At 39.6% G+C, this 17,959-nt stretch overlaps 1 protein-coding gene across 2 annotated transcripts in view; it reads left to right on the top strand.

Annotated features, from left to right (window-relative positions):
• The first annotated feature begins 3,244 nt into the window (after positions 1–3,244).
• Positions 3,245–17,959, top strand: part of LOC101475732 (ankyrin repeat- and BTB/POZ domain-containing protein 3-A) — a 254,130-nt gene continuing 239,415 nt past the window's right edge. Inside the window, exon 1 of one of the 2 annotated variants that reach the window (XM_014408347.3) lies at positions 3,245–4,454. In XM_014408347.3, coding sequence (XP_014263833.1) covers positions 3,590–4,454 — 865 coding nt within the window. In that variant the 5' untranslated portion in view covers positions 3,245–3,589. The remainder of the gene's footprint in view (positions 4,455–17,959) is intronic. The other variant, XM_014408346.3, reaches the window with a different exon arrangement.

Genomic DNA, 17,959 nt, shown 5'->3' with positions numbered 1-17,959 from the left:
ATGATATGGAAAATAAGAAAAAGTGCAGTTAGAACTTGGAAATGCAAATTTATATTATACTTATGATCAAAATCCAGAAATTATCTTACCTTGAAATCCATTATAATTATTATTATTACTACATAAAAGAAACAAGGAAGAATGAAACACACACACACACACACACACACACACACATATATATATATATATATATATGTGCGTGTGTGTGTGAAATCAAGTTTATAGCACTTATCTATCAAAACTAACATTACAGCTACAAGTGTTGTCCAGAAACAGTGTAAAATAGCAAACTGGGAGGAAATTACAAAGTAATCGATTACTGCAATGTTAAAATTAGAACAAGGTACAATGTGATTTCAATTGTAATGCCATTCATCCATTTATCCATTCATCTTCTCCCACTTGTCTATTTCAGCATCACAGTGGGGTGGAGACTATCCCGGCTGCCATAGGGCAAGAGGTGGGGTTCACCCTGGACAGGTCACCAGTCTGTCGCAGGGCTAACATAGAGACAGACAGCCATTCCCAATCAAATTCGCAACTCAGTTGTAATAAATAACCTAAAATTAACATTTAAAAATATAAATGTTAACAAAATAAGATGGAGTCTAGCTAGGAATGTCAAAAACACAAAATTATACAAATATTTATATTTTAAAAAGCCTTGGAATAAAAAAAAAGTTTAACTATATATGTCTATCATAAACCCATATACAGTTGTAGCTCATTTTTAAAATGCCAGCAACACTTTAGTCCCCCTTTTTTTAAACCTGGTCTCAGACATTTTTAATAGTTTTCTAATATAGAGACATAACACAGTATACAGCAATATACTCTACATATAATTACACAAAGCACTTCAAACTAAGGTAAATCTAAGAACACATTACTGAATAAATTACCATTTAAAAAAAAAAAAATGTGACTGGACCTCATGACTAAGGAAACATGTTTATACGATCCACTCATTCAGCTTGCAAAAAATACTAACAATCTATCATCATGCCGGGAAAATCATGATAATTTTTCTGTTACCAGGCAACCAAGGCTTAATAAGTGAGGACAAGCTTCGGAGCGCCACGGTGCATGTAAGAGATGCAGCTGACAGCTGCCCACCTCCACCACTCTCACCTGAGTTAGTCAGCAAGATATGCTGCATTGCATCAAGAGGTCGTGGCAGACTGCTGGAGGATGAGGTGTGCTAATGGTGGCATCTGCTTAGGAACTCTTTATGAAGCGTTCTTCATGCAAAATGCATTATCATCCTTTTCATTTTCTTGATTGGGGCTCCATTTCATCACTAGCATCAGAAACCTTTCTTTTTTGCTTAGATAACGCTATATTAAGTCAATAAAAGTCTTCCTACATTGGTCATTATCTGTAATAAATACTATTAAGGGGCCCAGCGTGCCTCTGTGGAGGCTCGGGACATAAATAAACTCCACTGCTTTGGTATAAAACCTACATAATGCAGTGTGGTAATCTTATTGTTTATTGTGTGTCAGCCAAACAATGAGAGGAAGATACAGCCATGTTTTGTTTTACACTTTTACCACGTCAATCACTTTTGCAGCAGTGGGAGTCACATCCTCTTTAGACCCTCTTAAAAAAGTCCAGTGTAGGTTTGTCAGTTCAGGCATGCAATGTGATGTCATGCTAAGAAAATCTGAAAGGGCCTCTGGCATGGCAGGCAGTGTGGACAGATGGTTGGTCCAGCTCAGACGTACAAGGAGAAACCCCAACAGAATGGATGAATCATCATTCCACCAACTGTTCCTCTCAGCAAGTAATCAGAATTCAGCACATTCACGCTTTGTTTTCATGGCTGGACAAAAATATTGTATCATGGAGAATAAACCGTTCAACAACAAAATCTTCCAAGTGCTGCTAAACCTTGACACAGAGGCACGGAAAGACTTCTGATCTGGAAAAAGCTCAGAGCAATGTTCTCTGGAGAGTGAAATATTTATAAGGATCAGACATTAAAGATTGTGGTGCACCTTAAGAAAGTTACTTCTGCTGCAGACGCTTCACGTCATACTTAAAAATCAACATTAGGGGTGGAAAACAAGCACAGCAGAAGTCTAATGTTAGAAATGCAACATTTTATCCAGGTTCTCAGAAAATTTCAGGAAGGTGGGTTAATATTATCTTTATTAGCTGAACAGAATAAGAAACATTTCATTAAACACCCAATAATAGCGTTTTTAAAGTCTTACTTTAAAATGATTTATTTAGTTACAGCAAAAATAAAAAATAGTGCAATCGTAATAAGAACACTAGCCTGACCTGTACTTAACTAAAGAAAAAATGCGCTGCGCTTTTATTTTACAAAATTGCACTGTTATTCGTGAATACAGGTGAATACTGATGCCTATTATTATTTATAGGTGTTGCTATGATTTTACAATTGCATCCTGCCTTTTCTTTGGCCAGCAGAATGATGGATGAATGGATTTTCATGGTGAAATTTAGCAAGCAAACTCCTGTAGTGATTAATCATGTCCAGAGAAGCTTTAGAAAGGTCAAATACATCAGTCAGTGAACAGACTAAAGGAAATGCAGAAAAGCTGGTACCTTTGCATACATTAAAGCACATACACACACACGCACAAGAAACTGAATTCATGGTACATCAGTGACCTGTTCACATGAGGAATTGTGTGTTTATACAGCTACTGTACAAAACTTTAATACATTTTAAAGCTGTGAAATTCATCTACAGATGACAGCAGGAAGAATAAAATATAGCATCACTGCAACGAAGCAGCTAGTAGTATTACACAGAAAAGCTTATTTTTCATAGAGCACAGAAAGAAACTGCTATTTTAGATAACAGTATGAACACTTTAAAATAACAGCTTAATGCTGGCAAGGTAGCAGCCAGCGTCTTCTTTATGCTTAATTTAACATCCACTCATTGATCTTTGAATCTTTGAATCCTCATTGAATCCACTCATTGATCTTATTTGATTGGTGGATCTGAGTTTTATGCGGTAGAATTAAATTATTTTCGTCTCCCTGCGTTATTTTAACACGGAATTTGTCTATTTTACCATTTGCGCCATGTGTTCTCTCAGTGGGAACCTTCCTCTCATCCTGGCACTGTCGTGACATGACACTGCAGCAACGCCACTACAAACAGCAGATTGGCTGGCACAGCAGCCCGCAATAGTGTGTTTTCCACTGAACTGTTGTGTTTCACCAGCTCCAGGTAGATTCTGCTGAAAAGCAGCAGGTAGCTCCTCTCTGTCAGTAACAACTGATGGATACGCGGATTGGCTCGTTCCAGCCCGCCGCTCTCATGCTCCTCCTCTCCATCGGAGTCCTGCCTGCGCTGCGCTTGTTGCAGTGAGCGCGGAGGGTTTGTGCGCTCTCGGGTTATGAAGTTGTGGACAGGAGGAGAGGATATCGGTGACAGCAAGACGCGCAGAGGAGGAGAAAAGTAGATGCTCGTTGGTGTCGTTCCACTCTTCATTCTGGGGAATACGCTTAAATCGGGAGATTGCGGCGGAGAAACGCGCTGAAACGAGTTTGTGGCATTTAACTGGGAGACCAAGCATACCCAACAGTATGCGGTGCAGTTATGGCAGGCAAGGGTAAGACAGTCGTGAGGACGCTGGAGGATTTAACGCTTGATTCTGGTTATGGTGGAGCCGCGGACTCGGTTAGGTCGTCCAGCGTGTCGCTGTGCTGCTCCGACACGCATCAGTCCATCTCGCATGGGGGAAACTGCTGGCATCTGACGGAATCCATGCACAGCAGACACAACAGTTTGGACACAGTCAACACCGTCCTGGCGGAGGACACGGAGATACTGGAGTGCTCGGGTCACTGCGCCAAGCTGCCCGAGCTGGAGGAGGTGCCATGGACCCTGGGCGAGGTGGAGGGCGCGCTGAGGAAAGACGAGGAGCTGATGGTGGGCAACCCGCCACCGGAGGTCCTGGCGCGACTGTCGACTCTCATTAGCCGCGCGCTGGTGAGGGTGGCCCGGGAGGCGCAGCGACTCAGCTTGCGCTACGCCAAGTGCACCAAGCACGAGATCCAAAGCGCCATCAAGGTGGTGCTCTCGTGGACCATCTCCGTCAACTGCATCACGGCGGCTCTGAGCGCCTTGTCCCTCTACAACATGAGCACCGGGGACAAGTTCAGCCGAGGCAAGTCCGCGCGCTGCGGGCTGGTCTTCTCCGTGGGGAAGTTCTTCAGGTGGATGGTGGATAGTCGGGTGGCCCTAAGGATCCACGAGCACGCTGCCATATACCTCACCGCCTGCATGGAGAGTCTGTTCAGAGAGGTTTTCACCCGCGTCCTGCGCAGCGCGCTCGTGGAGAGGGATAACGGGATCCCCAAGTTTACGCTGGAGTCAATGGAGCAAGCCATCTGCAACGACTCGGAGATCTGGGGTCTGCTGCAGCCCTACCAGCACCTCATATGTGGCAAGAATTCAAGTGGTAAGCCATGTCAGTGAGTGGTTAACTGTTTGAAACGTGATTGACGTACATTTGGTGGTGTGTGCAGAGGGCTTTTTTTATCACCTAAATCACCATATGAGTAAAATCAATTTGCCCCCTAAAACAACTTGTTTCCAAAATGGAAATCCACGTGCTTCAGGAACTGTCTAGAAACAAGTGGCTGCCTCTTTAAATAAGCCATAACTATGACTCAACTGGGATGAGGCCTGATGTAGAAAATAATTTTCTTTTCAAAAGCTATCTTCATCTCAAGTTCTGCTCATTTGTTTGGAGGATAACAACACATTTTATTTTATTTTTTCCTAATCTGCTTAGCGTACCCTCTTAAGAAAAGCAATATGACTGTAAACTGTGTTATTATGCTGGGGAATAACCACTGCTTATATTGCTAGTGTAATTCCATACCCAAACAAAAGGGCTTGGCAGTTTTTGAATATTTATTACCCTCAGCTTAGACCTCAAGGCCAACCTCTGAAACAGTATCTTGGTTGTTGCAGCCTCAGAGCAACAGCCAGACTAGACTAGGTATTTATGGTGAAAAAGATCAAACAAGCTCAAACCTCTACTTCTTTGAAGCTATTGTGCTCTCAGACTGTCATTAGCAGCACAGATGTTAATGAGTGTTTTTGATAGACTATAGGAAATGCATTTATGTATCATGATGTGTGTGCGTCAGGATTTTTTTGCACAAGCAGGCTTTGTGTTTATATTGTGTGCTGGCCTTGTTGATAATGCTACAGTCTCACTCCAGAAGGTGTAAGCTGTCAGTGTGGGCTGGCCCTCTTGTTTTCAATGCCCTGAATGAGTTGGCTGAAAGCAGAAGGGAGTTGAAATGCTGTTCTCCAACTGAGAGCCAAACTGGGCTGTGTAATACTGGCCAAAGAATCATAGTGCAACACTTTGGCTAGTTGCTGCAGAAGATTATTCCAGAAGCAATCTGAAGAAAAATGGATATGAGATCGTTCTCACAGATTCTTCAGTGAAGTGAAATGATCTGAAATTGAATGTCATGGATGCAGTTCTTTTCTTTAAAGATGGGAGTCTTTTCTGTCCCCCAAATCCTCACGTGCAGTGTAGTAACTTAAAATGCATCATTGCATCTTCATATTAAAACAGATCAATTCCAAAAAAGTACTGTTGCTATTGAATCTGCAAGCCGCTTGGCATCCACCTCTACACCAGTTGTCTCTGACTTGCCCTATTATCTCCCAGGTGTGTTCACTGACTAGTGGGGAGGCATTGGTTAACGCAGTTTAAAAAATAATTACTTTCTTTCGGCTATAGTAGTCCTAACTAAAATAACATTTTAAAGAAGTTGTAAGGAAATGCTTACACATTTTTAAAAAGCTCAACGTTGAAGCATGCACATTTTTCTTTAATCTGCAGTGATACCAAACACTGAAAAACAGCAAATCCTGTGATTAAGAATAGTCCCAGTTTCATTTTATGTCTGTTTGTTAGATTAGGGTGAGCTTAACTGAGTCATTCATCCTCTTTTTACATTGTTGTTTTTCATCATTTTTATTTTTTTACACAACTGCTTTGTCTTGAAATTGTAAAAACATGAATTCTGTGTAGATTGGATGTTGAGCCAGGCATGCATTCCCTCTGCTCCACCTCTGTGCAGTCAACTGCTCTGCAACAGTGCATGATTTGCTGGTGGTGCAGAGGAAGATATCATTTGGAGTCACACAAAACAGCGTGATGTCATTTTAAAACAGTTATCAAGGCAAAATGCGTAGATTTAAAAAGTACTGTTTTCCCTTCCCCGACCCAGCAGTGTTATTAATCCATTTCAAAGATGAAGAAGACAAATGTATTACTTTGATTTTATGCCAACAAAGGCTGCACTTCGAGAATTATTTAAAACTGAGTCATCTGCGGCCAAATAATTAACCACGGATATTAATCTAATAATCACTGAGGTGTCTGTGATGGCTTCTTTTTGGTAGCTTTGGTGACGGCAGTGAGACTGGATGTAGTAAATGGAGAGAGCAGGGGAGGCCTTCTTGTGACCAACATGATCTTTTTGTCTAAAAATTTCACCTAAGGAACAAAAGCACCGCAGTGCCTAATGATTAAACCCACATTGCTCGACACTCCCACTGACCATACGTGACAGCCTCTCTGCTCTGACTAATGAGTAGAGCATAACGGAAGCTTTTCTTCACCTCCTTTATTTCCAGAGGTGCTTGCAGCTGCTCAACCTGCTGAAAATTCTGGATGTTTCCAGAATATTTGCTGGTTAAACAGGCAGTGTGAAAGGTTTGGGAATGTTTGAGCTTATAAGAGCTTTAATTTAACTTGATGACTTTCCACGCTGATAGCCTAACCAACAGTAATTCTGAAACGAGTCACACCTTATATACCCAACTGTTATGGGTGGAGGAGTAGGTGGAGATGGAAAATAAATAAATAAATTAGGGCATCGCCAACTGAAATTTGTCAGTGTCTTTATGAATGATTCATTTCCAAAATGAAACGAGTCATGAATCATTTCTGATGTACTACTTTACATTCAGCGGTTAAAGAGTGGTACATTTTGAGGTGTGTTTTTGTCCAGCCTGTTAGCCCTCTCAAGTCTAATCTATATCTGTGTAATTTGTTTTATTTCAATTGGTTTCCCAAGTTTGGGCAATCAGGGAACACGTGTTTATTCTAACTGACATACATAAACAACTATTCACATTTTCTTTCAAAATACAGAATTGATGCTCCAGACCTCAGAGGGTTAACTTAGCACTCTCTCATACCTCTGTTTTTGGTTATAGCCTACCAACTCCTGAGGAAAATGTGTGACTTTATAGGAAATGGTCTACTGTGTTGAGTAGCTAGTTAATAACTGCTTTATCTGCTCTTTTGTACAAGGGGGATTTTAAGAATACAGCTCTTCCTACTTCTAGTCTGACCAATGCTAAGCTGTATTTCTGCTTTTCCACTATTAAGGACCCACAAAGTCTATATAAGGGTTTCGAAAGGAAGAAACTCAAAAGTGGCCCCAGACAAGACTGCATTCTCTGGGGCTGACAGTTGAGTTTTGCTTTCACTTGCCGCTTACCTTTATTTTCTCTCAGCTTGGTTCACCTAAAAACCAAAATGATTAGCGTGAGGCACTAAAACAACTTGATACAGAGCTAAGTGTTGTCTTATTTTCAGGTGCGTTAACTCTAAACTTAACTACGCTATAACTAAACCACATGTCGGGTAGTTTTCTGGAAGATTGTAGTCTCAAACCAAAGCAGTGAGTAGTCAACAGAAAACCAAAACAGTGATCTTAAACTTGTTTAAAGCTGCAGATTCAGGTAAATCTCTCCTAATTCTTTACAACAAGCTCCCACTTTCACATGAGATTTGCAAAATATCAATTATTGCCACTTTAGCTCTTACCTTAACTACTACACCCATGTGGGGTCCCAATTTTGCCAGCACTTAAATAGTTAGAGTTGATTTAGGTGCATAAAGTGTCATACCTTGTGCATTTTGGAAGGATGACTGAAATTTGAAGTATAACTGTGTGTAACTGTGTACATGACTAGTAAAATAAGGGCACTTCCTTCATTGCTTTCTATGTAAGCCTGGTGCATCAGGTTTCATGGAGAGGCAACTGTCCTATTTCCCTGCACTAACATGGGTTTACCTTAACATTCAATTTCTGCACCTTTTCTATGCCTTCTGTGCCTTACAGATGCCAACTGAAGTGATGCATTTGATGTGTGTTGCACTTAATCCTACATCATTGTGTATCACATATATGTATATTTCAACACATAAAGAGGTATTGCACAAACATCAAATCTAAAACGTTTCTCGATGTTGTCTTGTTACCTGATGACATGTGACGTCAGAAACAAGCAGCGTGGTCATCAGCTTCCCAACCCGCCTGCGTGATGTTTAAATTTGGCATCCTGAATGACTTGATTGTATCTGATTATGTCTGTCATTCGCCGTGACCTTCCCCAAGGAACCAATCCAACCTCTGCAGGACAGATGACACAACATAATGGTATTGCATAGCCTGCTATAGTCTGTCTATTAAATTAGCAGCAGGGTGATGGTTTCCCTCCTTCTTCCCGCTCTGTCTTTCACACCATATTTTATTTTATTTCATTTTCTCATGGTGGGGGGAAGCGGGCTCAGTGTTTGCATATTTGCTTTCCACTGTGGTTTTTAATAAGCTCGACTCATAACCACATGATTTTGGCAAAGCCTTTTGTTGTCCATTCTGTTATTATTTTCTGCCCGTCCTTCCCCTCCTTTGGGAGGGGGGATACTCGCAGATGAGCCGACAGATTGCCATAGTTCTGATGGAGATATGATGTGAGCACCCGGCAAGGCATGCTGGTTGTGATGGAGTTTGATGTCATGGTAATTTCATAAGGCCAAGGGCTGCACCCACAACCCTCCACCCACGTTTCAGCAATGATCAGTGATTGTGAAGTTGTGTGAAGTTGTTTTCCAGGCCAAGATATATTTTATGAACAGCATCCATTTCCCTCCATGTTACTGGCTTATGAAAATATTAACTTTAATTTCTTATGCTTCTAGGTAAATATTCTGATAGGAATTCCACACGTACAAGTCAGCTGAGACCAGCCTGAAATTGTTGTGGTTTTATTACTTGCTCTGTGTCATTGGAGCGTGGATCCCCTTCCATTTTCAGGAAGTAGGTGAATGCACTGGGTCACGATGAGATAATAAGAGGAGTGTGGGAGTAGTGAATGCTTAATGCTGTGAAGGAGTCAAGTGCAGGAGGAGAAACCAGGCTGGAGTGTCAGCTGCAGGAGCTGTTGCTGAGGGGGCATTGGCGCAGGTCCCTTAGAGATATAATTACCATGCAGCTCTCTTTAATTAACACTTGTGCTTATCTGGTAGTCATTAAGATTAGGAATTAGTAACGGGAAACACCAGGGAGCTGGAGAGAACAAAGATGGTAATTCCTCCCATTCATTTTTAATACCCGTTACTCGTAGGCCTGCGTCGGCATGTTTGATCCAATCAGTCTGTGTGGCCGAGATAAAACGGCTCCTAGAAATTCAGACCTGTGGACTTTCTTTGCCTTGGATTCTTATGAAACAAAGCAACTTGTTTCATCACTTGTCCTTGTTGTTAGGTAAGCTACTTTGGGCTGGTCACTTAATAACAAGGTGTCGCTTCAGCGGGTAACTCTGCTTGTTTTATGAATCTGTTGCTTAGCAAATGTAGCCACATGTACTTTTCAAGGTATTTTTTGTAATTACACTTGAAAAAAATAACCATTTTATTGAAATCATATAGATCACATATAGGTTATATATAGGTAAAATTAAAAGGGTCACTATTTTACCAGTCGGTGTGCAAATTTTTTGGCCTTTTTTTTCCTAATGAGGTTTTTTTTAAGGCAGTTAAAAAAAGAACATGTTTATAATTTCTAGGCCTGGCTAACTATAGTTTATACTGATTTTATTGCAGACATTTCTTTTACATCCAAAGATATCAATTAAATTACAGACGTTAATTTAAAATAAGATTTCTATTAAAAAAATGCTCAAAGGCATGGCATCGCGTGAATTGCTAGTTTTGGGATATTTTAGCCTTAAAACAGTCAGAAAACACCTAATAACACACTAATACGTACACCAGAACTATTCGGTTAAATTTCAAAAGATTATGGTTTATATGAATATATGACAACAGCATTCGCAGCATTAACCCCGCACAAGGAAAACTGCTACTTAAGGATACCCAGCACATTCAAATATAACAGCAAAGAGTCCTGACCAAGCATCCATTTTTAATGAGCCATATCGTGGTCATGACTGTTGTGTTGGGTTAAGCCTGTGGCTTGGGAAAAAGTGTAGTTTACTGACAGTTATTGGAAATGAGGAAGGACTCCCTAAGTTTAAAGCCACATTTTTCTCTCTTCTTTTTTTGTATTAGTTTCACTTTTATTTTTTTTATGAATGTAAGCTATAAATCAGAAAACCAAACTCATCTCTGAGGCTTATATCAAAACATTTAAACCAAAGAGTGACTATAAAGCCACTAGGAATTGACTGGATATTATACACGTACATTGTTTTAAATATGAATTTGAGAGCCACATGTTAAATACAAAACTACTTAATGAACATTTCTTTTTTGTCTCAGTATATTTATTGAACTACATCTCGGTTTTCAGTTATATTTATTACTAGAACATCTGTCCATCAACCTGGTAATTATATGATGGTGGATGCCTGGTACAAGCTAAATAGCTGCACCAGTGTTAGCTTAGCACCACGTAAACTAACTCACTAAGGTGTTAGCTAGTGAGCCGCTAAAGTGTTAGTGCTGATTAGCTCTTTCACAAGCAGTATTAGCAGGATAGAGCAAATACTGCCAGTGAATTTATCATAAAAATGATCATAAATGAGCACTAGCTAATGCCCATTAGCATTAGCTATATTTTAACACATGCAGGGCCTTGATGAAATCCAGTAGATACTTCCATATTCTCAGACTCTCCTCACTGTTTGAATAAAAAAACATGATGTTTGTACCCGTAAAGGTAAAAACAGGTATTATAATAAAAATATCTAACATAACCAATATTCTTAGTATGTAAGTAAATAAATAAGGTATCTAGATATATAAGCAAAAACTTGACACCCAAAAAGTGTGAGTGACTCATGTCCAACAACAAATCAAACTGAGTTGATTAGGTAGTTCAGCATTAAGTGGTACTATCTGTTTTCCAGTGTAGCAAAGTGGTTAATGGCTCAACTTATAGTCACGCTGTGTTATCATATATTAACTTAGATTACTGTTTAATGTGCAGCAAAGATCCATGGATTACTGCCTCCATGCTGCAGATGTACGTGAAGTCATGCACACTGCCGTGCATAGACATGTACGGACACGCCTGTAAGATGCTCACCTCGGCTTGCACGTTGAGATGTTTCCATCTAAATCAATCCATCCACAAATAGAGGAGTTTGTTAAAACTCAAACCTGATATTTTAATGGGGAGCAGCAGATCGACACAGGAATATTTAACTCAATAATGGGGTCTAGAGACACAAACGACAGTAGTAAAATCATCAGTACTCCCACATTACAGAAGAGGAAACAGGTTTTCTCAGGAATCCTGGTGTTTTGCCAGGCCTTTCACTTTTAATTCAACACGGCAGCTCTTTGTTTTTCTCACTTCTGCTGCACTGGAAATCGTTCACCTTCATGTCATCTGAGGTCACTTGGTTAGGGTTGATTCACATTGTGCAACAGTAATCTCTATTTAGTATATTTTCTAGAACTTATAAATCTCTCTACTATCAGAGACATTTAGAATACTGGTAAATGCTCATGCTACAGTGTTGTTTGGCTTCTTCAGGATTCTTATCTATAGATAAGATGCACCTGTATGCCAATTTTGTTTGTTCAGATCTTGATTGTATCGGAAGACTGGGACAAGAAACTCACAGACAGATGGGAGTTTACATTCTAGTAAAGAAAAACATAATTATGCATTAAGAATTGTGTCCACGTTGGACAATTGTTCCTTGTTAGGAAGTGAGGTGACTGGTGGGAGGGAGTTGAGTTGTTTAACGTTAGCCATAACCACACCTTAAGTGTGAATGAAGTGCCAGGATTGATTGATTAACTGCATTGTAATAATTCAAAAGCCACAAATAAGCCATGCAACATTTTATGTCGCAACCAGATTTGAAATCAGTCTCTCATTCATTAATTAAGGCTATTTCTTTGGTAGAACACAGAACAAAAGCATTATGTGCAGCAGAAGTGAAAATAAATCGATATAAAACTCAAACATGGGAACTGCTCTTTTGTTGACTCATGTCATCAGCAATGCTGTGTATTCTAAATCAGTTCTGCACATTTGCATTTGTGGTTAGAACCACTTTATATCTTCTCTATATAGCTACAGCTGTATGTAATGTTTTCTCCCCAGTGTCGACTCTTCCATTATCACACCAAGTCTGTGGTTGTTGTCTGCACATTTTTGATCACACCTTGAGCACAAATAATTTTAAGGGGCTTGGCGCTTCCCATATTTAGAAATTCTTTAGTAAAAAGTGCTATTATTATAGTTTTTATTCCAATAAATATCACTGTTCATTGCTCATTGTTCCATGAGCAGGAAACATGACTTAAGCAAGTGTCCGATTTTGAAAGTCAGACCTTTTTTGCATGAGCCTGACCAGTTGTGAAATGGTTGGTTTTCTGTTAACACTGATGTCATTCCTGGACAGGGAATGAGGATGTTAGTCTAACACACACACACCCCGCGACATATATTGAGTCAGAGATTGTTTTTGTCTTTTGGGGAATTTCTCAATTGCTTGTTGTGCAAGCAGTATCACTTGGGATTATTTTTCCAGTGCTGTCCAGGGGATTTTCTACACATGGACAAAACATTTTGCAACTTTATGTAGTCACACATCAAAAGTTTTGGTAAGAGAGAAAAGAAAAGAGCTGTTTGAATGCACTCTTGAGTTGTTTCTTTAATCAGCTGTCTGAAAACAATTGTGCAATGTAGGACGGAATAACAATAGGTTCCGCAATATATTAATGGTTGGTTTGTGTAGTCATTCAGGACTAATGTTATTGGTCAGATGACTTTTATTGTTCCCGCACCATGTAAGTTGTTTGCAAAAGCAGCAGGCATCAATCACAACATCTCCCCCGTGCCCATTTTCCTCCCTCTGGGTTTATTTCACACAATTACTGCATACTCCTGCAGTTTAACTTGTTCAAGTGTGAAGAAAAATATATTTAAATCAGAAACAAACACACAATCTCCTCTTGTGTGATTGTTCTGAACCTCTCTGCAGGCTATGCTTATATCTCGCTCCAGAGCTTGACTGAAATTTATGTCTTTACTTTTAGGGGACATATTTGTGAAGACAGCTTCTAAGCTTCAAGGCGTGGGGTGGGTGTTTCCCATGGCAATGGCTGACTGACTTATAAAGGAAGCCATAGTGCTGTATAGCCCACAAATCTTGTCAACAAGCTTATCAACAAAGCTCACACAGAGAGGCAAAGTCAAAATGTCACACCTCAGCTAGTCTTTGTTTGTGGGGCGTAACTATCATTCTCAGTTTTTTCGTTCAAAAAGAAATCAGCCCTGGAATTTATTGAATTTATTGAATGAACTTTCATAAAAGTAGAACCTAAATTGTGGTAGATTAATAGATCAAATGATGTTCTTTAAAAAAAAAAAAATCTAATTTAGGAAAGAAAAGTATTAACCTCTTTCTGAGCCATCTTCCCCATCCACTGTACGCTTACACTTCTCTCCAGTAGATCTGGTGTCCTGTACATTTTATGAGAACCTTTCACAAACAGGAACTCTTTTATGTGTTTCTCCTTTAACCCATCTACAAAGTCTTTTATGTTTTTGCTTGTGGTTATTCTGAATGTCTTCATTTGACCTCAGCATGTTTGTACCCTCGTTTTAAAAAGCGTCCTGTAGGGCTAGATGGTGGCCGGTCACATTTTTATTCAATGTGAAAACTGAGTAAGCCGATGTTTCCCAGCAGCCCCTGATAAGCTTAGATTACAACAAACTATAACATGATGACTTGGCTTTCACTTGTCTGTCCCTCATGTGGTAGCAGGAGTGATTAAAGGCTCTCTGAGAATCACCAAGACGGGTTTTTCTCGTTGCTTTTCACGCTTGCCCACATTTAAGAAAGATGCAAACTTCACATTGATGAAAACATGTCCAACTAAAGGTGCAATTAGATCTTTGTTCACCTTTGTTTACCTGTATTTAATGCATGGATGAGATTCAATAAGCTGGTTTTAAAGGATCAGAAAAGAGATTAGGAGTTAGCCTTTCTACCAGATGGATGATTTCATCTAATAAAAAAAAAAAATTCAAAGATTATGTCTGTCAGCTGCTGGTCAGTGGTGGCGGATCCTCCTTCACACAGTTTTATGCACACGCTTACTAAGAGCACATAATTTGTGTGCCTGTGTGGAATTGTATAATGCTTGTGTAATACTTGTAAGTTATGTACCAAGAAGCTGCTAAATATACAGTCTGAGTCTTATCTTCAGTCTTACAGACAGAAAGCAGCAATGCCAGCAGTGTGATGGAATTAAATGGTATAGTGTTATATTGAAAAGACTTTTCTACATTAGTGGTCAACAACAATGTTTATTTGTTTATTTATTTTTTAAATATGAGTTTTACTGGTTCCGCTTGTCCTTAAATACCTCGTTGGTGTGACAGAATTCTTCATCTCTAAAGCAATAATAAAAAATTCTATACACACAACAACACTGTGCATCAAATTATGTCCCGACCAATAATGTTTTTGTGGATTGATACTGATTTTAAGGGACTAAAAAACTGCATTACGTACAGCGGCTTATATTCTTTTTAAATGTATAAGCAGTATGTTAGAGCTGGTTTGAAAATTCAAAACAGTGGTGTCACTGTTTATGGACATTACAGCAATGTCTGTCATAAACTAGATTACATCTCACTGTAAAACCCCGATGCTGGCTGAGTTGCAATCTTCAAATCCATCTCAAAATTTGATTACTTAGCCTCTCGGTTCAAAAGCCAATATTTTGGAGTTTGGGATGTAGCCAGAATATCTGGATATCAGATAATGCATACTGAATATCCGGTCCAAGTCCTCTTGTTCCATAAGACAGTCATAGTTTATGAATGCTAACAAAGTAACAGAGCTAAACTGTTGTCAGACAATAGCTGATTGTTTTCTTCTGCATAAGGACTGTTTACCTGAAACTGGTCACAGTCTGCTCATACATGACCCGTCAATACTATTTGACCTCAAGCAACTATAGACAGACAGCAGAGAACGTCCAGTTCCAGTTCAGCATATTCATATGTAGCTGTGATGTCACTCTGCTACATGTGCTGCAGGTGGTGCTGCTAGTATAAGGAGAAATATAAGGGGGGATATGAAGCTGGTGAAGATACCTAATTTACTTTACCTTACTTGGTTTCACTTTGTACTATTTTTTCCCTCAGTGAAATCAAACTATAGAGATATTTCATTAACAAAATGTATTCAACTTGTAAAATCCAATAGAACTGTAGTTAAATCCAATAAAAGTAATTCAGAATATGAGATTTTTCTGATGTGATGTATAATAATGCTTATAGTGAGCCATTTCCTGGTCATTTACATACATACATACAAAATAATTTTTGTATGCTCTAGTCCAGGCTATAAAGTCCCATTAAAAAGTCCTTAAAAACTATCACGTGTCAAAATATCCAGTCTTATTTGTGTATCCTATTTATGCATATTTTAGTAGGCTAATGTGAAAATAAAGTCGAGTCAGTGGAGTCAAGTTTTTTGTTTGTTTTTGTGAAGGTGACTTAAATGTGTCCATTGCCTTCCTTTATTTGGCATTTTTATCAATATTTATGAGCTTTAAATATATTAGTGGAAACAAGAAAAGAAGGGCAAGGGCAGAGTGAAGCTCTGACCACTAAAATGGACACAGACAAATCGAGCTTCCCGCCCATGGTGCGTGTCCATCCGCAGCCTCCTGTTCCCCGAGCCACAGGGTCTCAGCATGTAGCGACAGGACAGTCGTGCCATTACAGTGCTCAATTAATGAGGGGCGAGCGCCACATCGCTTTCTGACTGTTCCCAGGTGGCGATGGGAAATTAGGCTCCTTGCTCTGGGGAGAACCATCTGCTTACCACAGTGACGCAAACCAGGCCAGTTGTAGGGGATACAAGGATGTTTGGTGAATTGAGTCTAGGGGAATGCCTCTGGTGACTGAAGACCCACGCTCTAACATATCAACCATCCTTTCTTCTTCTTTTGTTCTTTGAGTCTACAACTAAATCCTGCCTTGACAAGTGCAAACGCCAACTCACACAGCCCATAATAGGAAAAGAAACACCCTTGTTTTGTTTTTAAAGCCCTAAGTTACATAAGCTGTTTCTCTGTGACTGCTCGTCTTTAAAACAGCGACATTGACGTGTACTCCCACTATACAGTATTCTTGAAATTTTAAAGTGAAACTAATGTCCTCATATGGAAGATGTTGCAGCTTTGCTTACTCTTGTGTAGGCAGGGACACTTCCCCCACTGACAAAGCATTTTTTAATGATCATAATATAATAAAATGCCTTTATAATGATAAACATTAAAAGGAAAGCTACGGGGGGAGCTTCAGCTCTCTGTCACTGCACGGTTGTTGGACCCACCAGCCCTGCTTTTCTTTAATTGGACATCTGAGGCCTGTTTTACCCGTATTATTATTTTTTTAGATGAAGACTGATTTATTGCATTTTCAAGTCAGAGAATAAAAATTTTAAAAAAGCTCAACATCAAGATACGGGGCTAAATTTGGCATTTTTGTGAAAGAGTTTGGTGTGAACTACAGAGAATCAGAGTTTTCATATAAAGCTGTGGGTGAATAGGGAAACAGCCACCGCTGCTGCTGATTATGTGGTTACTCACCTGTAATGGCTTCAAAAATGTACCTGGCTGCATTAGCTGCTGGTGACGAATGACTTTTTATGTTTTAAATGTCATGAGATAACGCTAATGTTTCTGGATAGCACTTTAGGGCTGTTAATAATCACTGTGCCGTGCTTGAGTGTTTGCATGGAGCACAAGAGGACATAAATGGCTAATTTTGGTGTTTATGTTTAGGTTATTGATCTGATTCAAGTGGATGGTGTATAAAGACTGAAATGAGTGCATTATGAGATGAATTGCCTGCAGAAGTCTGTGAGAATAAATGAAAATAACAAGAGCTATTCAGTTCCCTGACACTTAAAACATCTTTTAGAATGAAGCTTGTTTTGAAGTTTCGAGAGAAACTGAACTATTGATCGGATGAAATATTAATTTTTGTGTGTGTGTGTGAAACACTTTTTCCCAATAATCGTTCTCACTCGTATTTAAGTTCCTTGCCAAGCTCAGTCCCTCAGTTTATATAGTATCTCTTAAAACATGTCCTCAGTGGCAACTTTCACGATTGCACAATAAGGAAAAATTAATTTACTTATAGGGGAAAAAAAATGTATTTATTCGATTTTGCTATGCCATCTGTCTGGCTGAACCTGTTTCGCGTCATCATATGGCTCTTTCGCCCAGCGTGGTAGACAAGTAGAGGCACAGCGAGGTGTAGACAGGTTGCATCACAGCCCCTCTTTACCAAGTCCTGTTTTACTGCCAATAACCGACTTACTGCGGGCGTGCAGACTGACAAGCAAACAGGTGTCTGGACACACACAGTCACAGTCATGCGCTTGTTGGTATTACTGCACCTGTGGGAGTATTTGGCCACTACAGTGATAGCTGCTACGTGCATATTTTAGCTCATTTCTGAACCTTGAATACATTATAATGAAACTGAAACTCTAGTAAAAGCTGTAAAACAAATATTTTGTCCTGTACTAGATTCTCAGTTACATAATGAATATCTGATTAACTAATACAGCAGGGCATTTACAGTTCTGTGGTGCAGCTGTGGCGCCTACAAAAAGGCATAGGGG

Source organism: Maylandia zebra, linkage group LG17 (genome assembly GCF_041146795.1).
Source record: "Maylandia zebra isolate NMK-2024a linkage group LG17, Mzebra_GT3a, whole genome shotgun sequence".
Classification (NCBI taxonomy): Eukaryota; Metazoa; Chordata; class Actinopteri; order Cichliformes; family Cichlidae; genus Maylandia; species Maylandia zebra.
The sequence above is the reverse complement of the archived record's forward strand: the minus strand, read 5'-3'. Positions and strand labels throughout refer to the sequence as shown.